This window comes from Cyprinus carpio, chromosome A18 (assembly GCF_018340385.1).
Source record: "Cyprinus carpio isolate SPL01 chromosome A18, ASM1834038v1, whole genome shotgun sequence".
NCBI classification, from domain to species: domain Eukaryota; kingdom Metazoa; phylum Chordata; class Actinopteri; order Cypriniformes; family Cyprinidae; genus Cyprinus; species Cyprinus carpio.
The window spans coordinates 28,288,527-28,303,043 of NC_056589.1; the positions used below are offsets into that span (position 1 = coordinate 28,288,527).

Sequence of the window (14,517 nt, forward strand, 5' to 3'; positions counted from 1 at the left end):
AGGTGGCCCAAATGCCATTTTTTTTGATTTTTTTATTCTTAGTATTATGAGAGTAGTAATAAGTGTTGTTACCCCATCCAAAGGTGTTTATATGAATGATGATTATCCACATGAATTTGTGTAAATAGGCTAGTACAAATAAATAAATATATTAAACAATGCTTTATTTATTTAGATAGTTGGTTAGTCAGGTTCATCAGTGTTCAGGTACAGGAATCTGATTTTTTTTTTTTTTTTTTTTTTAAAGAAGTAAAATAGCATTGCATAGTCTTCACTGTCTAAATTAAATATAGATTAATCCTTGTTAAAGCTACATACTGTAAGTTATTCAAGTTATTATTAATTCAGGAGCAGTTAGTGATTCTCTCTCTCTCTCTGATTGAAATAGACAGCAGCTACTAAATTAGGCGCAGTCACTTTAAGACAAAATGCATGGATTCAATATAATAATACACATATTTCTCAACTGTTTACGTTCACTTAAGACATAACACACATTTTTCAAGGATACTCACCCCAAGACGGGTATGTATTTGTCCATTCAAGTGCAAAAGAGATCTATAATCATCACCACACTAGCTACAGCCCTGACCATGACTAATGGTCCTTTTCTTTAAATTACTTTCATGAATAGACATTTACGTTGAGCCAGAACAGCATGGAGGGAAACACGACTGCAGCTGACATTTGACTGGCATGATTACTGCTGTTATTAAGTGCCTGTTTTACAACCGCCTCACATCAACTTGAAAACGGCTCATTTTACACTCACAGTTCATATGTCAGACTCAGCAAAACAATGATTATGAGAAAACTGATTCGCAGTGTAGTTTGTGTAAGGATTCAGGAAATATATTATGTAAAAGATACTGAACAACTCATATCAGTGGATTACAATTAGGAATATTGAGGGTCTTTTCTCTTACATATTCCAGCCTGATGCAAATGCCTTCATTAGTTCATTAGTATATGTATTAGTTAATTTTCTATGGAAGCTTGTTTCTGCCACAGGATTAAAAATAAAAAAACTAGAAAAGTTAATTGCAACTTTTTATATCGCAATTCTTTTTTTTTTTTTCAGTGAAATATACACTCCCAATTGTGAGAAAAAGTCAGAATTCTGAGTTTATTTCTTGCAATTGTCTTTTTTTTCTCAGAATTGCAAGAAGAAAAAAAAAGGCAGAATTGTGAAATATAAATTATGTATTGTGAGGAAAATAGTCTAAATTGTGAGATAAAACTCAAAAGGCAGAAACAAAAAATCCCATGGCGGAAACAGAAAAACTGAATTGCAATATGTAAATTCAGAATTCAGAGAGAGAGAAAAAAAGTCCAGATTACGAGATATAAACTTGGAATTGCAAAATAAATAAATAAATAACTAAATAGTCTGTGAGAACTGGGAGTTTATTGCAATTCTGAGTGTATATCAATGTTGATCACAATTCTGAGACAGAATTGCAAGAAAAAAAGTTCCGAATTTTGAGATAAACATTTACCTTTTTTTTGTTGGCAGAAATAAGTTTCCATAATTTTCAGCTCAGCTCAATCATACAAACACCACCAAAATAATATGAGCAAAACCACACAAAGCGTCAGTTTTACAATCTCTCTTGATTGTTTCAAAATCAAATCTTTTTTATTTTTTGATTGTGTGTTATTTTATTTTTATACTACATCTGAGTGATTTGAATTTTACTCAGTGTATAAATTTGTAGACGTTATCTTTTGTATCTGGAGTGTTAACTGCATAAAACAAATAAAAAAAAAAGGACAATATCCAGTGCTTCCTCGTGTGCAAAATATACTCTATAATTGACTGCCAACCAGACTTATGTTACATTTAAAAGCTCTGTTATCTCTGAAATGAGCTGTAATTGCTCTGAAGACACGGTGTGGTGATTAAACGCTGTTAGATATTAAAGTGCTTTTAGTCATTACAGACAGCAACAGCAGCGTAAGTAGGTTGAGTGTCACTTCTATTAAACCAGAGTCCCGCAGGTCACTGTAATACATCTCCGTAATTACAGACAGGACAAAAGCGCTCTAATGATGTGCTAATGGTTTCTGGAAGGGATAATAGTGGAAGAAATCATTTTAATCTTAAAGTCAACATTAAATCAAATTGACTCTATTTACTCACTTAATACACACCGCTGGTCTTAATGTGAATGATATATCAGTGCATGTTATTCTGAAGAAGTGCTCTGACCCCAGGCGGCGATGGCTGCTAGTTAATGTTAAAATAAAATGTTAACCAACAGCCAAACAGTTACATATGCATTCTCCCGCTCAGGTCTGTTATTCTGCTATCAAAGTCTACACTAAATATTTTGTTTCTATTCATGCTGATTTTAAGAGTTAGCACTTAAGCAAAATTCACATGGTAAATCTCTCATATCAAGTTTTTAGTTTTACTATTTTACATTTAATTTGTCATTTTTATAAATTACATGTATTATTAAATATTTTATTTTATATTAAATTTTTTTACAGGCTATTTATACACACAAATACATAAACACACATATTATATGTATATATATATAAAAATAGATAGATAGATATATATAGATATGTGTGTGTGTATTAATGTAAAATAGAATTATATATATATATATATAATTCTATTTTACATTAATACATACGTGTGTGTGTGTGTGTGTGTATACACACATGTATAAATGTTAAATATATATATATATATAAAAATCTAGTTTACATTAATGCACATGTGTGTTTGTGTGTGTATATACACACACACATACATAAATGTTAAATAGAATTATATATATATAAATAGAATTGTATATAAAATTCTATTTTACATAAATACATATTTATATGTGTGTGTGTGTATACACACACACATACATAAATGTTGATTTTAATTGTATTCTTACAGATTTTATTACACAAATGTAAACAAAGAAATAATATATATATATATATATATGTGTGTGTGTGTGTGTGTGTTTTTTTTTTATGTTTTTTTTAAAATGCATTTTTATGTCCCAAAATTTGTCATTTACAATAAAAGAGAGAAAAAAACAAGTATTTTTATTAATTTAGCAAAAAAATATTAAATTTAATACACTTTTTATAATCCGTTTCAGCTGTTAAGCAATTTCAGAACTATTTCAATGTATGCAGCTTGCGTGAGAAAAAAAAAATTGTTGGTAAATGTAAGATTTTAAAAATATCAGGTTTTTATTTCTATATCATACAATCATAATGTGTACCATCCTGTTGACCATTAAAAAAAAAAAAAGTTTCAGTTGTGATATTATCTCCACGCTTAATCTTGCTTCGCTCGTTTTCTTTTTGCACATAACCTGCAGCATAAACATCTGATCACTTTAAACACAATATAAACTGTCAAAGACACAATCGATACCAAGAACACTACAACATCAACACTGTGGTACGAGTACCAGGGCATTTTATAAGAGTCAGTGCGCAGGTGAGCAGCGCCTCTGTGCCTCATGACAAACTCAATCCAGAAGATGGCGCTGTCTAACGGATTTAATGGCGCGTCTCTATGCAGACTGGACAGTTTCTGCATGTTCTTCCTGTAGGACGGCTCTGTAAGCACTTCCTGTAAGGCATCTTTAAATATATGTCTATCTATGGTTGCAATATCCACAACTTTAGCGACACCTCTATGTCTCATTTTTGAAAGGTTATCATCCTGATCGAAAACCAGCGGTAATCCGACAATAGGAACGCCATGATAGATAGCTTCAAAAATCCCATTAGTGCCTCCATGAGACACAAAAACCTTGGTTTTAACATGTCCTAAGAGATCATTCTGTGGGAGCCACTTAACCAGTAAAGTGTTGTTGCCCAAAGTAGACGGTGGCTCTCCTGTGTACCTCCAAATCACTTTTTGTGGAAGCTGAGCAAACGCAGCCGCTATTTCATCAGCTATATCAAGAGGAAGCTGGCCAACTAATGTTCCTAAAGACATCATAATGACGCCATGCTCTCCAGAACTTTGCACAAAATCCTCCAGATCCCTCTGCAACTCTTTTGCAGGATTGCATTGGAAACCGCCGACGTAAATGACATTTGGCATAGTCGGGCGAGGAAATTCAAAGACAAAATCGACCCTCATGAGCCAAATATCAGCTGCTTGGAATAATTCAAAATAGTGCAAATCAGGGCCAAAATATCGGTCGCACAAAGCGCTGTAGTGAGGCCCAACGATGCACTTGTAAAGGAAAAGCCGAATAGTGTAAAACAACACATTATACGTTCTCTGAAGGAAAGTCATGTTATCGGTCAGCTGAGAAAGCGGGAAGGGAACGTAAGACAGAGGAGACGGTGCTATCGCAAAATGCGCTTCTCCATGCACAGTAAATCGGACGTTAAAAACAAGAGGTAAATTCAGATAGTGTGCGAGAACAACACCTCCTCCGTTCGCTGGATCGGTCAACATCAAGTCGAAGTTGGCCTGTTTGATTTGTTCCAGCAGCTTGGGATCTTTCTCGATAATATAGATCACCATTTCACAAATCCTCCTGTGCATTTCTGAAAATTTCTCCTTGAGCTCCATGTCCAGTTTGAATCTGGTCCACGCCGATTGCTGCTGCCGGCGGATCTGCAGTTGTCTAGAAACAAAACTGCTGTAAAACTCATCGTCTCCACCCAGAAGAAACGGGACGGTCAGTGAGACGTAGTGTGGAGACGTCTCTGTGATGAACCAGCCGTCGAGGGCCCGTATCACGGTGATCTGATGGCCCCTGGAGTGAAGCTCCTGGATCATAACCTTCATGTTAACCCAGTGACTGCCTTCGTGAGGAAACACTAGGATTTTCCCACAATGCACTGGGAAGGTCAGGGTTAGAATGACGCTTGAGGCAATAAAGATAAAATCCATCCTTATATGAGGAGCAAACGTCTTTCTGAAAGACATAAACACACAGCGAATGATGTTCATCATTTATCAGACAAGCTTTGCTCTCTAATGTAAGTCTGTTGCAGTCCTGTGTGTTTGAATAGCTTTAAAATGAATTATACTGAAATTATCCAAAAACACAGTGAAATGTTGTTGCCAGGTCACTATTATACACTCTCAGGAAAAAAAGGTACAAAAGCTGTCACTGGGGTGGTACCTTTTCAAAAGACACACCTTTGTACCAAAAGAGTCCATACTGGTACCTTAAAAGGTACATATTAGCACCTAACAGGTACAAAAGTGTGCCTTTTGAAAAGGTACCATCCCAGTGACAGCTTTTGTACCTTTTTTTCCTGCAAGTGTAGTGACACAAGGTAATTGGACAAGAATAAGAAAAAAAAAAAAATGATATCCCCTTTTCCGAATATTAAAATAAATACTGAGATATCAAAATAAGCTAAACTAAAGAATAGAGTATTAATAGCACCTAAGCATGTTTGTAAAATGTTAGCTTGCATATATTACAAATGAGACAAGTGAGAACTCACAGATTGTGCAATATGTGATTTCTTTCAAGAAAAACCGTAGATAAAATGATTTTCAATGTCATAATTCTCTCACATATACACATACGCAAGAATAATATCCAAATCAATGTTATTCATTCCTATGGGACGTTCTGTAAAGATAGAAACAGTAACACAAACTGTCATCTTATATAGGCTAAAGGTGGCAGAATTATACATTTAAAAAGAGCAATAATCATTCCATTTAATAATTTGCAAGCCCTTTTAAATCTAAGATGCACAGCACAATTGATACGGTTTTAATAGAAGACAATTCATCTATTTGACTCTCAGACCTGTATTTCTCTGCCTGGTAAAATGTTGATGTGTTTCTGCATGAAAAGGAAAGAAAGAAAAAAAAAACACATTAGGACATGCTGTTCTTACACAACCTTCATGTGTGTCACCAGGAAATTATTTCATGCAGCTTCATGCAGTTTCATAGGGTTTTGCGTTGTCCTTTTTGGAACATTACATTATCTTTGTAAAAAATGTTCCCCGTTCACCAAACATGAATACAAGTCAGCATGAAGTCAAAACAGACTCTGTTCCTTCATGCATAGTCCTGGTCTTACTGTGAACCATTACACATTATTTTAAAGACAAAACCTGCCCCAACTCTAAAATGCCTAATAATACCTTACATATATCATATTACAGAGCTGAAAAAGGGGTTGCTAATGCCGTTTCAAGCTGACTTTAAGAGAATAATTCACATGAGTTCTGCATCTGCCAATGTACCAAAAATACTTTACTCTGGGAACAAACTCAGTGAAACATCTAGACATGAATGCAATGTATTTCAAGGTCCATTTAAAGCATTTTAACCCTTGTTGATAATTAACCTGTTCACATACGCTGATTTATGAATTACCTTAGTGCAAGTGTCACAGTCCTGTTGGATTTCACGTAGACTCTAGTCAAAGTGGTCTAAACAACCACATCCTCATATCACAATTACTGTCTGTACAACTGACATCACTTCCTGTTGGGCTGTGAGGCGCATTTCTGCTTGAATCTGCCACACAATCTTCTCCAGACTGCATGAATGCAAACCACATTACAAACTCAAGACAAAATCAAGCAGCAAGTCAAAGATCCACACCCTGGATTAACAGTTTGCCCTGGAGTATCTTTACACCTCCTGCAGTACAAACCTTCCCATGATGCAATGCAGAACAAAACAAGATGTTCCTAACAGTGAACCTTTGTCAGGGTAGACACCTTATTTAATGTTTCAGTGGGGTTTTATATCTGTCACCACCAATGTATAATCATTGAACACTGCGATCAGTCAAGTGCACCACACACACACACACACACACACACACACACACACACACACACACACACACACACACACAAATCAGTGTATTAATATCTGTATAGCCTTATCAATACATCCTACTGATATAAAATAACATCTTGATTTATTTGACAATAAATTAGTGTATAACTCATTGCAAACCCAGGATTGTGTCAGAACCCTGTGTACACACTTACAGGGGTAAATAATTATATTTACTAGCCTACAATAAATCTTGGTATTAGGCAACACTGTCACACTGGAACCTCTGTCAACAAAATACAATTTAAACAAACAAACAAATAAATTTTAAATAAAAAATTACGATAAACATGAACTTTACATTAAAAAATGACAGTACAAAGACCATATATGGGTGTATTTTACTGTAGTACTTATGGTTACCATGGTAATTTTTGTTAAGCCTCCCTCGAGGTAAGCGTACATCAGAGTTATTCATACTAGACATAACGATGAATGGAATTCAGTTCTGTTACAAAGGGGAAAAGTGAATTCTGTTTCCGGAAACAAAGTATCAGTTCTCTCACTTTGACGGTCGCCGCAAGTCTTTGTTTTTGGAGGACAGACACTGAGCATGTCGTGCTGTGTTGAGCTGTAGAGAGCTAAATATAACATTAACACGACAATCCACACAAACAACAACGATTGAGTCCTGACAACAACATGGAAGCTCATTTCAGATGGCGTGATGAACGTTTCAATAATTTCCACTGTCTACAACTAAGCGTGTCCACTCTTGGTTGTGTGTAAAAGCTGTTATGGTTTTTAATAAATTAAATAACTGAACTTACCAGCTGAACAGAGAGTGACAACAGTGTAGCGGTGTGCTCGTGAGAACCGCTACTCTGTGTGTTTGGGTGAGTGGAGGCGGAGCTCATGAATATTAATTACGTCATGTCCATGATGATTGGACAGTTTTTTACAGCGTCAATACAAGCGTCATTACTATTCACAAGCAATATATTTTATTCAGCGCACAATAATATCATACAACACGCTAGCTAGATAGACAGACAAATAAACAAACAAACAAGTAAACGAATAAGTAAAAAACAATAGTGCTGAATACAAATACGCAGTATATTAAAATACACCATATGCAGAAATTCAGCTGTATGAATAATTTACAGAAACGCATACAAAACATCCAAATCTTCACAGTATTAGTACATTTGGTCACGTATTTGTTTATATACAATACACTATACTGAAATAGTGACTGCCCAAAGGAACAAAAAAACCCACTATCAATGAATGTCAAGTGCAAGGTATCAGCAGCTTTCTTGTCTTTGTATCAGCTGTTATCATTGGTTTTATCGCGTGCTTATGAAGTGTTTTAAATTAGATCATGTCTATATGTATGTATATATGGTAATAAAGAGATATCTTGAGAAATAATCATTGAAGTCAAAGTGTGACAGTTAGCCCCAGTGTGGAATCAGCTAGCTCTGTCCAGGTATTATTTCTTATGATCGTTTTTCTATTTTTACTTTTAGCTTGTTTTCTAATGCATCTGACAAAAGCCTGTGAGTGAGTCTCGTGCCGAATCAGTCCAGAAGAGGGCGCTGTCTAATGGTTTTAATGGTGTGTCTCTATGGAGACTGGACAGTTTCTGTAGGATGGCCTGTAAGCAAAGAAGATACTCAATAACAGACTATTCTTCAGGGTTCTCCACGCATTTTGACTAACGAATAAACATGACTTTTGCAGTAGTTCATGATTCCTGGAAAAGGATTTGTACACATATTTTTACTCACAAAGAGCACTTTCTACCCAGTTAAATATTTTAGACATTGTGCAAACTATAGAAATGTGTATTCATTATATATATAAAAAAATATGTTATATATTGCTTCTCTGAAATTTTGTTCAAATGTGCTAATTCTGCATGTTTATTTGGGTTGTGTAACTCTATCAGAAGTTATGACTTAATGAACTTGTGATACAAATATAAGCACAGCTACAAAATGGACCGGGGCAAGTTGTCCCAGTGGAAAAGTCACAGTAACATTACAAAACAAAAAAAGTATTAAGTAAATAAATGTTTGTTTTCACTAGCAATGTTTTATGCTGTGTGGGGTTAGGTTTAAGGTTAAATTCTGTCCTCAAAACTAAAATGTTTGTTCAGGCTACTAGTAATAGCTTTTGTGTAAACACAAGAACACACACAAAACACACTGCAATACATTATTACAGTTCACGTTTTAATGTGACAACTTACCCCATTCACTGACAAAATGTACACAAAAGGTTAACGTGTTTAACAGTGTAGTAACTCTGAACATGTCTATTACACATTTGTTGCAGTCAAGATTTTAAGGTTTATACAGAAATGATATAGAAATACAAGGTTTATGCACAAATGGGCTTTTTTCAACTGTGTGACTGCTTTAAATTTGGTCAAAACTTGAGGTCTTCATGAACTCCTATCAGTTGCAAACACGGACTCTGTGTGGAAGAGATAAAACAAATAAACTGCTGTTATATTCATGACCCTATAAAGCTATTATTTTTTTTATTATTTATCTTTGGAAAACAGCACAACTCATACGTGCCCATGAGTAAGAGTAGTAAGGAGTTGTTTGGCTCATGTTAGTGTATCTAAGACTGTTTGCATTTGTATTTGTCTTCTTGAAGGTACATGATGTGAGTTTTCTCAACATTTCATTTAACTGTGATAATACTGATCATCTGAACTCTTCCTTATTTTTGTTCATGTGTATTCAGCTGACGTTCTGGCTGGTTGGCAGCGTTTTCAGTTCAGTTTCAGTTCGATATGTTCCATTCAAAGTGCATTAAAGTGTGCAATTTAATTTGCATTTATTTACAGTGGTATATGATGTCATACTCGTCTCTGTGTGAAGAAGTTGCGCAGTGCAAATCGGTGAATTAATGTTCTGAAGTGAGGTAAACTTCAACAGATTTCCCCTGCTCAGGGAGTAAGGAGCAATGAACACGGTGCAGGGATCATATCAATCAGAACGCAGTTCATGCACGTAGCCCTCTTCTAACGAGCTGATTATCTGAATCAGGTGTGTTAACTAAAAGAGACATGCAAAATATGCAGAGCGCAGGGGGGCGCGAGGACTGGGATTGGGAACCGCCGTGGTAAGGGGCGTAACAGTTCTGTCACACGCTTGAGGCATTCAGCCAATCACAACGCACTGGATAGCTGGCCAATCAGAGCACACCTCGCTTTTCAGAACAAGGAGCTTTGTAAAAATCTACTCTTTTTCAGAAGGCGGGGCACAGAGGAGAAACAATAATGTACAGTATGTGGAAAATAATGTGTTTTTTGAACCTTAAACTGCATAAACACATTTCATTACACCAAATACACCAAATAATGTTATTTTTAGCAACGTCATATGACCCCTTTAACATGGAGGTAACAAACAGATGAACCAAACAAACACCACTCAACTCATTTTATTATTTTTATTTACAGTATTTGTTATTATCTACAAATATTTACTGTTTTGAAAGAATGTGATTGTATTGAGTGTTGTACCTCATGTTTTAGTAGCACTTCTTCAATCCTCACTTCTGTCTGAGTCTTCAGATCAGGGCCAAAATCTTCCATATTCTGAATTCTTCTTTCCAGATTTTCTGTTTTTCCTTCAAGCGTATCTGTTTTGTATTCCAGATCTCTTTTCTTTCTTTCAAGCTCATCTGTTCTGCTTTCCAGTTCTTTTGTTCTTTCTTCAAGCTCATCTGTTTTGTTTTCCAGATCTCTTTTCTTTCTTTCAAACTCATCTGTTTTGTATTCCAGATCTTTTGTTTGTCTTTCCAGATTTTCCGTTTTTTCTTCAAGTTCATCTGTTTTGTTTTCTAGATCTCTTTTCTTTTTTTCAAGCTCATCTGTTTTGTTTTCTAGATCTCTTTTCTTTCTTTCAAGCTCACCTGCCTTGTTTTCAGAATCTTCCGTTTTTTCTTCCAGATCACAAATTCTTTCTTCATGATCAGTCATTTTTTTCTGATATTAAGCCTGGTCTCTGACTGCTGCTGGTGTGTGAAGGTTGTGAAGGTGCTGTGTAAAAAAAAACTCTTATTCCCACCTCACGCTTATAAACCCTAGTGATTGCACAAGACAAGACAGGAACTTTTGTTCAGTCAGCACATGTTTTATTCAAGAATCCAGACACTAGCACTTGTTTCTCATTGGGTCCTTCTATCTTACACATTTAACCCTATATATGATTATTCAGTTAGGGTAAGGATAGTCAAATGTAGCATAAACCACAAAGTACTCGCCAGCCGGCAGGTTGAAGTTCTTCAGGAATGATGTAGAAGACTCCTTGCGGTTGTTCTTGAGGCTCAGTTTGTAGTTATAAGTAAAGTCTCACGGGAGGCAATCATAACAATAAAATCTCTTATTTTATTAGTTACAATACAAAGCAGTTAATGCAAAAGTAAAACTAAGCTATGAGTTCTATAATCAGACTCTAATCAGCAATATTGCTATCAGGTGTCCTTCACGCTTAATGCAGACAGCATCTGAAGAGTGGTTTTTATACTGTACTTTTTTCAGGGGAATTCCTTTATTCTTCACTTATTCTGCTGTCTGCATCAGGCACTCTTTCTTTTCTTTACCATACAGTCTTTGTGTGTCTTATCTCCACTTGATGTTGCAAAATGCTCTCTTCACCCCTGTATACCCACTTGTCAACCTTTGTGGTTGAGTACATATCAAACTCAGACACCTAACTTTCACAACTGTTCCCTATTCATCCTAACAAAGCAAGTATTGCTAGTGCACACATTTTTATTTATTAAGCCTAAAGGTAAAATACACCCAAATCACTGCAGTAACCTTTCAACCAGCAATCATGATTCCCATGCTAGATAAGGAACTAAATATATTTTAAAGTTTTACTGTCGCTAACCTGCTGGTTGGGGGAAAATATATATATATATATATATATATATATATATATATATATATATATATATATATATATATATATATATATATATATATATATCAGGTTATATATTCGCTTTTCAATCCAAATGTATATTAATATATATATATATATATATATATATATACTATTAATATATATTCAGATTGAAAACCGAAACTGAAAGGACAGCGCATGTGCAATGACGCAGAAATAGCGTAATGACGTATGACGCGCAGAACAAGCGGTTCTTCCTGTTGAATAAATTGTTATAAAGTGTCTCCCGTCATTATAAAATGTGCGCATATCAAAGCTTGTGACATATAGACGCGCACATCAACCCGATCACTTTATATTTAGCGTTCATGTAAACACTACTGGAATGAATTCAGTCCGACTGAAACAAAAGTTGAGCATGCAAACATAGGAGAAATATAGAATATATTGAAATATCCACTGGTCTAGACAGATGCAGATCTTGATGTCTTTCTTGATTGAGGAAAACATGTTCTCTGTGTGGAAGAGATGAAAGAAATAAACTGCTGTTACTGTATATTCACATTCATGTGTCTATTATTATAGAGTAAACATGAATCAGTTCTCAGGAAAACAGAACAGCTGTTATTAGATGATGAATTACAACTCATACATCCACTCAAATCGTATATATTCATATGGAGGTGTTTCTGACTTGTGTTAGCGTATCTAGGAATGTTTGAGCGTGTATCGGTCTTCTTGAAGGTACATGATGTGAGTTTTCTCCACATTTTATTTGACTATTCTATTCAGCTAAAGTTCTGGGGGCCGTTTCAATAAGGAGGTTCAACCAACTCTGAGTTGACTTACCCTGAGATGAGAAACGCTTGAGTTTTTGGGTTCAGAACAGCTGAATTGAGTTCAATCCAAATCCAAACTGTTGCATTTGTTAATTAGAGTAATGAAATTAACATTTGACTTCTACTCAGCCAACAGCAAGAAGGCTCGCATAATAATGAAGAACCGATGAAGAGGAGATGGCCACAATACCAAGTATTGGAAGAATATTAAAATCCAACAGGAGAAAGAATAACTATTGACTTTCCTTACCGCACTGCATGCAGCGGCCTTACTAATGTGCTCTGATGTTATATAGAAAACTGCCATTTAAAAATGCTTCTGCTCAAATAAATATGTGTGTGGATATGGGGGAAAAAACGTAATGTATCTTCTGACATAAATATAACTCCCTATAAATGAATGCAGCCTCCTCATCTACAGGATTCTGTATTAAAGTGCATGCATTTTTTCTCAATTTCAATGAATGAATGAATGCAAAAAATGCTTTTCAATAAAAAATAATCTTTTTTCCATTTGCAACAAGGCTGGCTGGTTGACTTTGTTTTTATGATTTGTGCAAAATCACTGGTGGTACAAACACATGCAAAATAGATGAAATGAAAGGAAAAACAAACACAGCGTCAAAACATGATTCCTATTTCGTTAATTCATGATCAGTATTTCATGTGGGGTCAGTTAGCACAACTTTTAAAGAGAGTTTAATATGAAGTAACAAATAACCAAACAGACACTCAACTCACATTGGTCTGATAGGAATATGATTCATTCAGACATCTTTGAACCATTTCTGCTGTTTTGAAAGAATGTGATTGTATTGAATGTTGTACCTCATGGTTTAAGAAGCCATTCTTTAATTGCGTGGTTGTCTCAGTGTTCTGTTTTCTAATTCGAGATCTCGTATTCTTTCTTCCAGATCTTGTATTGTTTCTCTCTGATCTTCTATTGTTGCTCTCAGATCTTCAGTTTCCTGAACATGGGCATGAAACGTCTCCAGATTGGCTGGAAACTCATCACAGAATCTTTGCAGCTCATCCCGATCACCGGAGAGATTCATCGAGTGCCGAATGGGCTGGTTAACAGCATGTTGGAAAGTCCACTGAGCAAAGATTCCTCTGTATCTATCCCTAATTATATTGATCCACCAGCTGTCCTCCGTAGGTCTGAAGAGCAGAACATGCAGGCGGTCTTGACAATTTATTCTGAAGAGAACGTCTGGATTTCTGTTCAGCTGCGTCTCTCTGTGTCTCTTTTTTGCTGCTGCAGTCATGTTGTCAACCTCCTCTCCTTCATACATGTCTCTAACAGCTGCCATTTCTGCCTCAACCTTATGAAATATGATCTTCTACCTCACATGAGAGATTCTCTTGCAATCGTGCAAAAAAAAAAAAAAAAAAAACAAAAAAACACAGGGACGAATGCAGGAAACAATGATGGAAGGCAGGTATTTGTTAAGATTACAAATTTTTTTGCTTTTTCAGAAGGAGTCGCTCGAACTGAAACTAAACAAACCTCAACGCACATAGCTTAAAGTCTCAATCAATCAGCTTCTGTTTATCTAATAATATTACAGTCAAATAAAAAGATGTGTTAACAGGACAACAACAGAGAAGAGAGAGGCAGAACAGAGGAGGAACTAAAGACTAGAGGAAATAGAGAAGTGTTTGCCAGGAAAGATGAATCACATTTGACCTTGTGTTCATGTCATTTATAAAAACACAAAGACAAATGGGCAGTTTCAGCATTTAAAATAAATGCTTTCCACTTCCATTCAGTCATGTTTTTTGTTTGTTTGTTTTTCTTATTAAATTATTTGTATATAGGTTTTATAAACACTTTATTCAGTGCACAAAAGCAACATACAACACAAAGAAAGAAAGAAAGAAAGAAAGAAAGAAAGAAAGAAAAAAAGAAACATAGCACTGAATTGTAATACAAGCAGTATACTGAAATCCAGGTGCATACTGTATAATTCACACAAATAAA

At 35.3% G+C, this 14,517-nt stretch overlaps 2 protein-coding genes across 5 annotated transcripts; both read right to left on the reverse strand.

Moving 5' to 3' along the window:
- Positions 1 to 3,045: 3,045 nt before the first annotated feature.
- ugt5f1 (UDP glucuronosyltransferase 5 family, polypeptide F1) lies at positions 3,046 to 7,673 on the reverse strand. 4 transcript variants are annotated; one of them, XM_019122929.2, is made up of 4 exons: positions 7,585 to 7,641; positions 6,341 to 6,506; positions 5,763 to 5,798; positions 3,046 to 4,907 (listed from the first exon to the last, which is right to left on the reverse strand). In XM_019122929.2, the coding sequence occupies exon 4, from the start codon at positions 4,880 to 4,882 to the stop codon at positions 3,299 to 3,301; it is 1,584 nt and encodes a 527-aa protein (XP_018978474.1). In that variant the 5' UTR covers positions 4,883 to 4,907; positions 5,763 to 5,798; positions 6,341 to 6,506; positions 7,585 to 7,641; the 3' UTR covers positions 3,046 to 3,298. The 4 variants fall into 4 exon arrangements, with proteins under 4 accessions (XP_018978474.1, XP_018978473.1, XP_042631665.1 ...); XM_019122928.2 differs by lacking the exon at positions 6,341 to 6,506 and having other exon boundaries at positions 7,585 to 7,673; XM_042775731.1 differs by lacking the exon at positions 5,763 to 5,798.
- A 1,305-nt stretch (positions 7,674 to 8,978) lies between these two features.
- Positions 8,979 to 11,679, reverse strand: LOC109109912 (cilia- and flagella-associated protein 157-like). Its single transcript, XM_042775737.1, has 2 exons — positions 10,305 to 11,679; positions 8,979 to 9,241 (listed from the first exon to the last, which is right to left on the reverse strand). The coding sequence occupies exons 1-2, from the start codon at positions 10,761 to 10,763 to the stop codon at positions 9,194 to 9,196; spliced, it is 507 nt and encodes a 168-aa protein (XP_042631671.1). The 5' UTR covers positions 10,764 to 11,679; the 3' UTR covers positions 8,979 to 9,193.
- Between the last annotated feature and the right edge of the window lie 2,838 nt (positions 11,680 to 14,517).

What these genes read in the sequence shown, in the direction of transcription:
- ugt5f1 (XM_019122928.2), bottom strand. Translation starts at nt 4,882, where the DNA reads ATGGATTTTATCTTTATTGCCTCAAGCGTCATTCTAACCCTGACCTTC.
- LOC109109912 (XM_042775737.1), bottom strand. Translation starts at nt 10,763, where the DNA reads ATGACTGATCATGAAGAAAGAATTTGTGATCTGGAAGAAAAAACGGAA. An exon ending in AAGTGCTACTAAAACATGAG is followed by an intron (nt 9,242 to 10,304) that starts GTACAACACTCA and finishes TCTTCCACACAG; the next exon opens with AGTCCGTGTTTGCAACTGAT.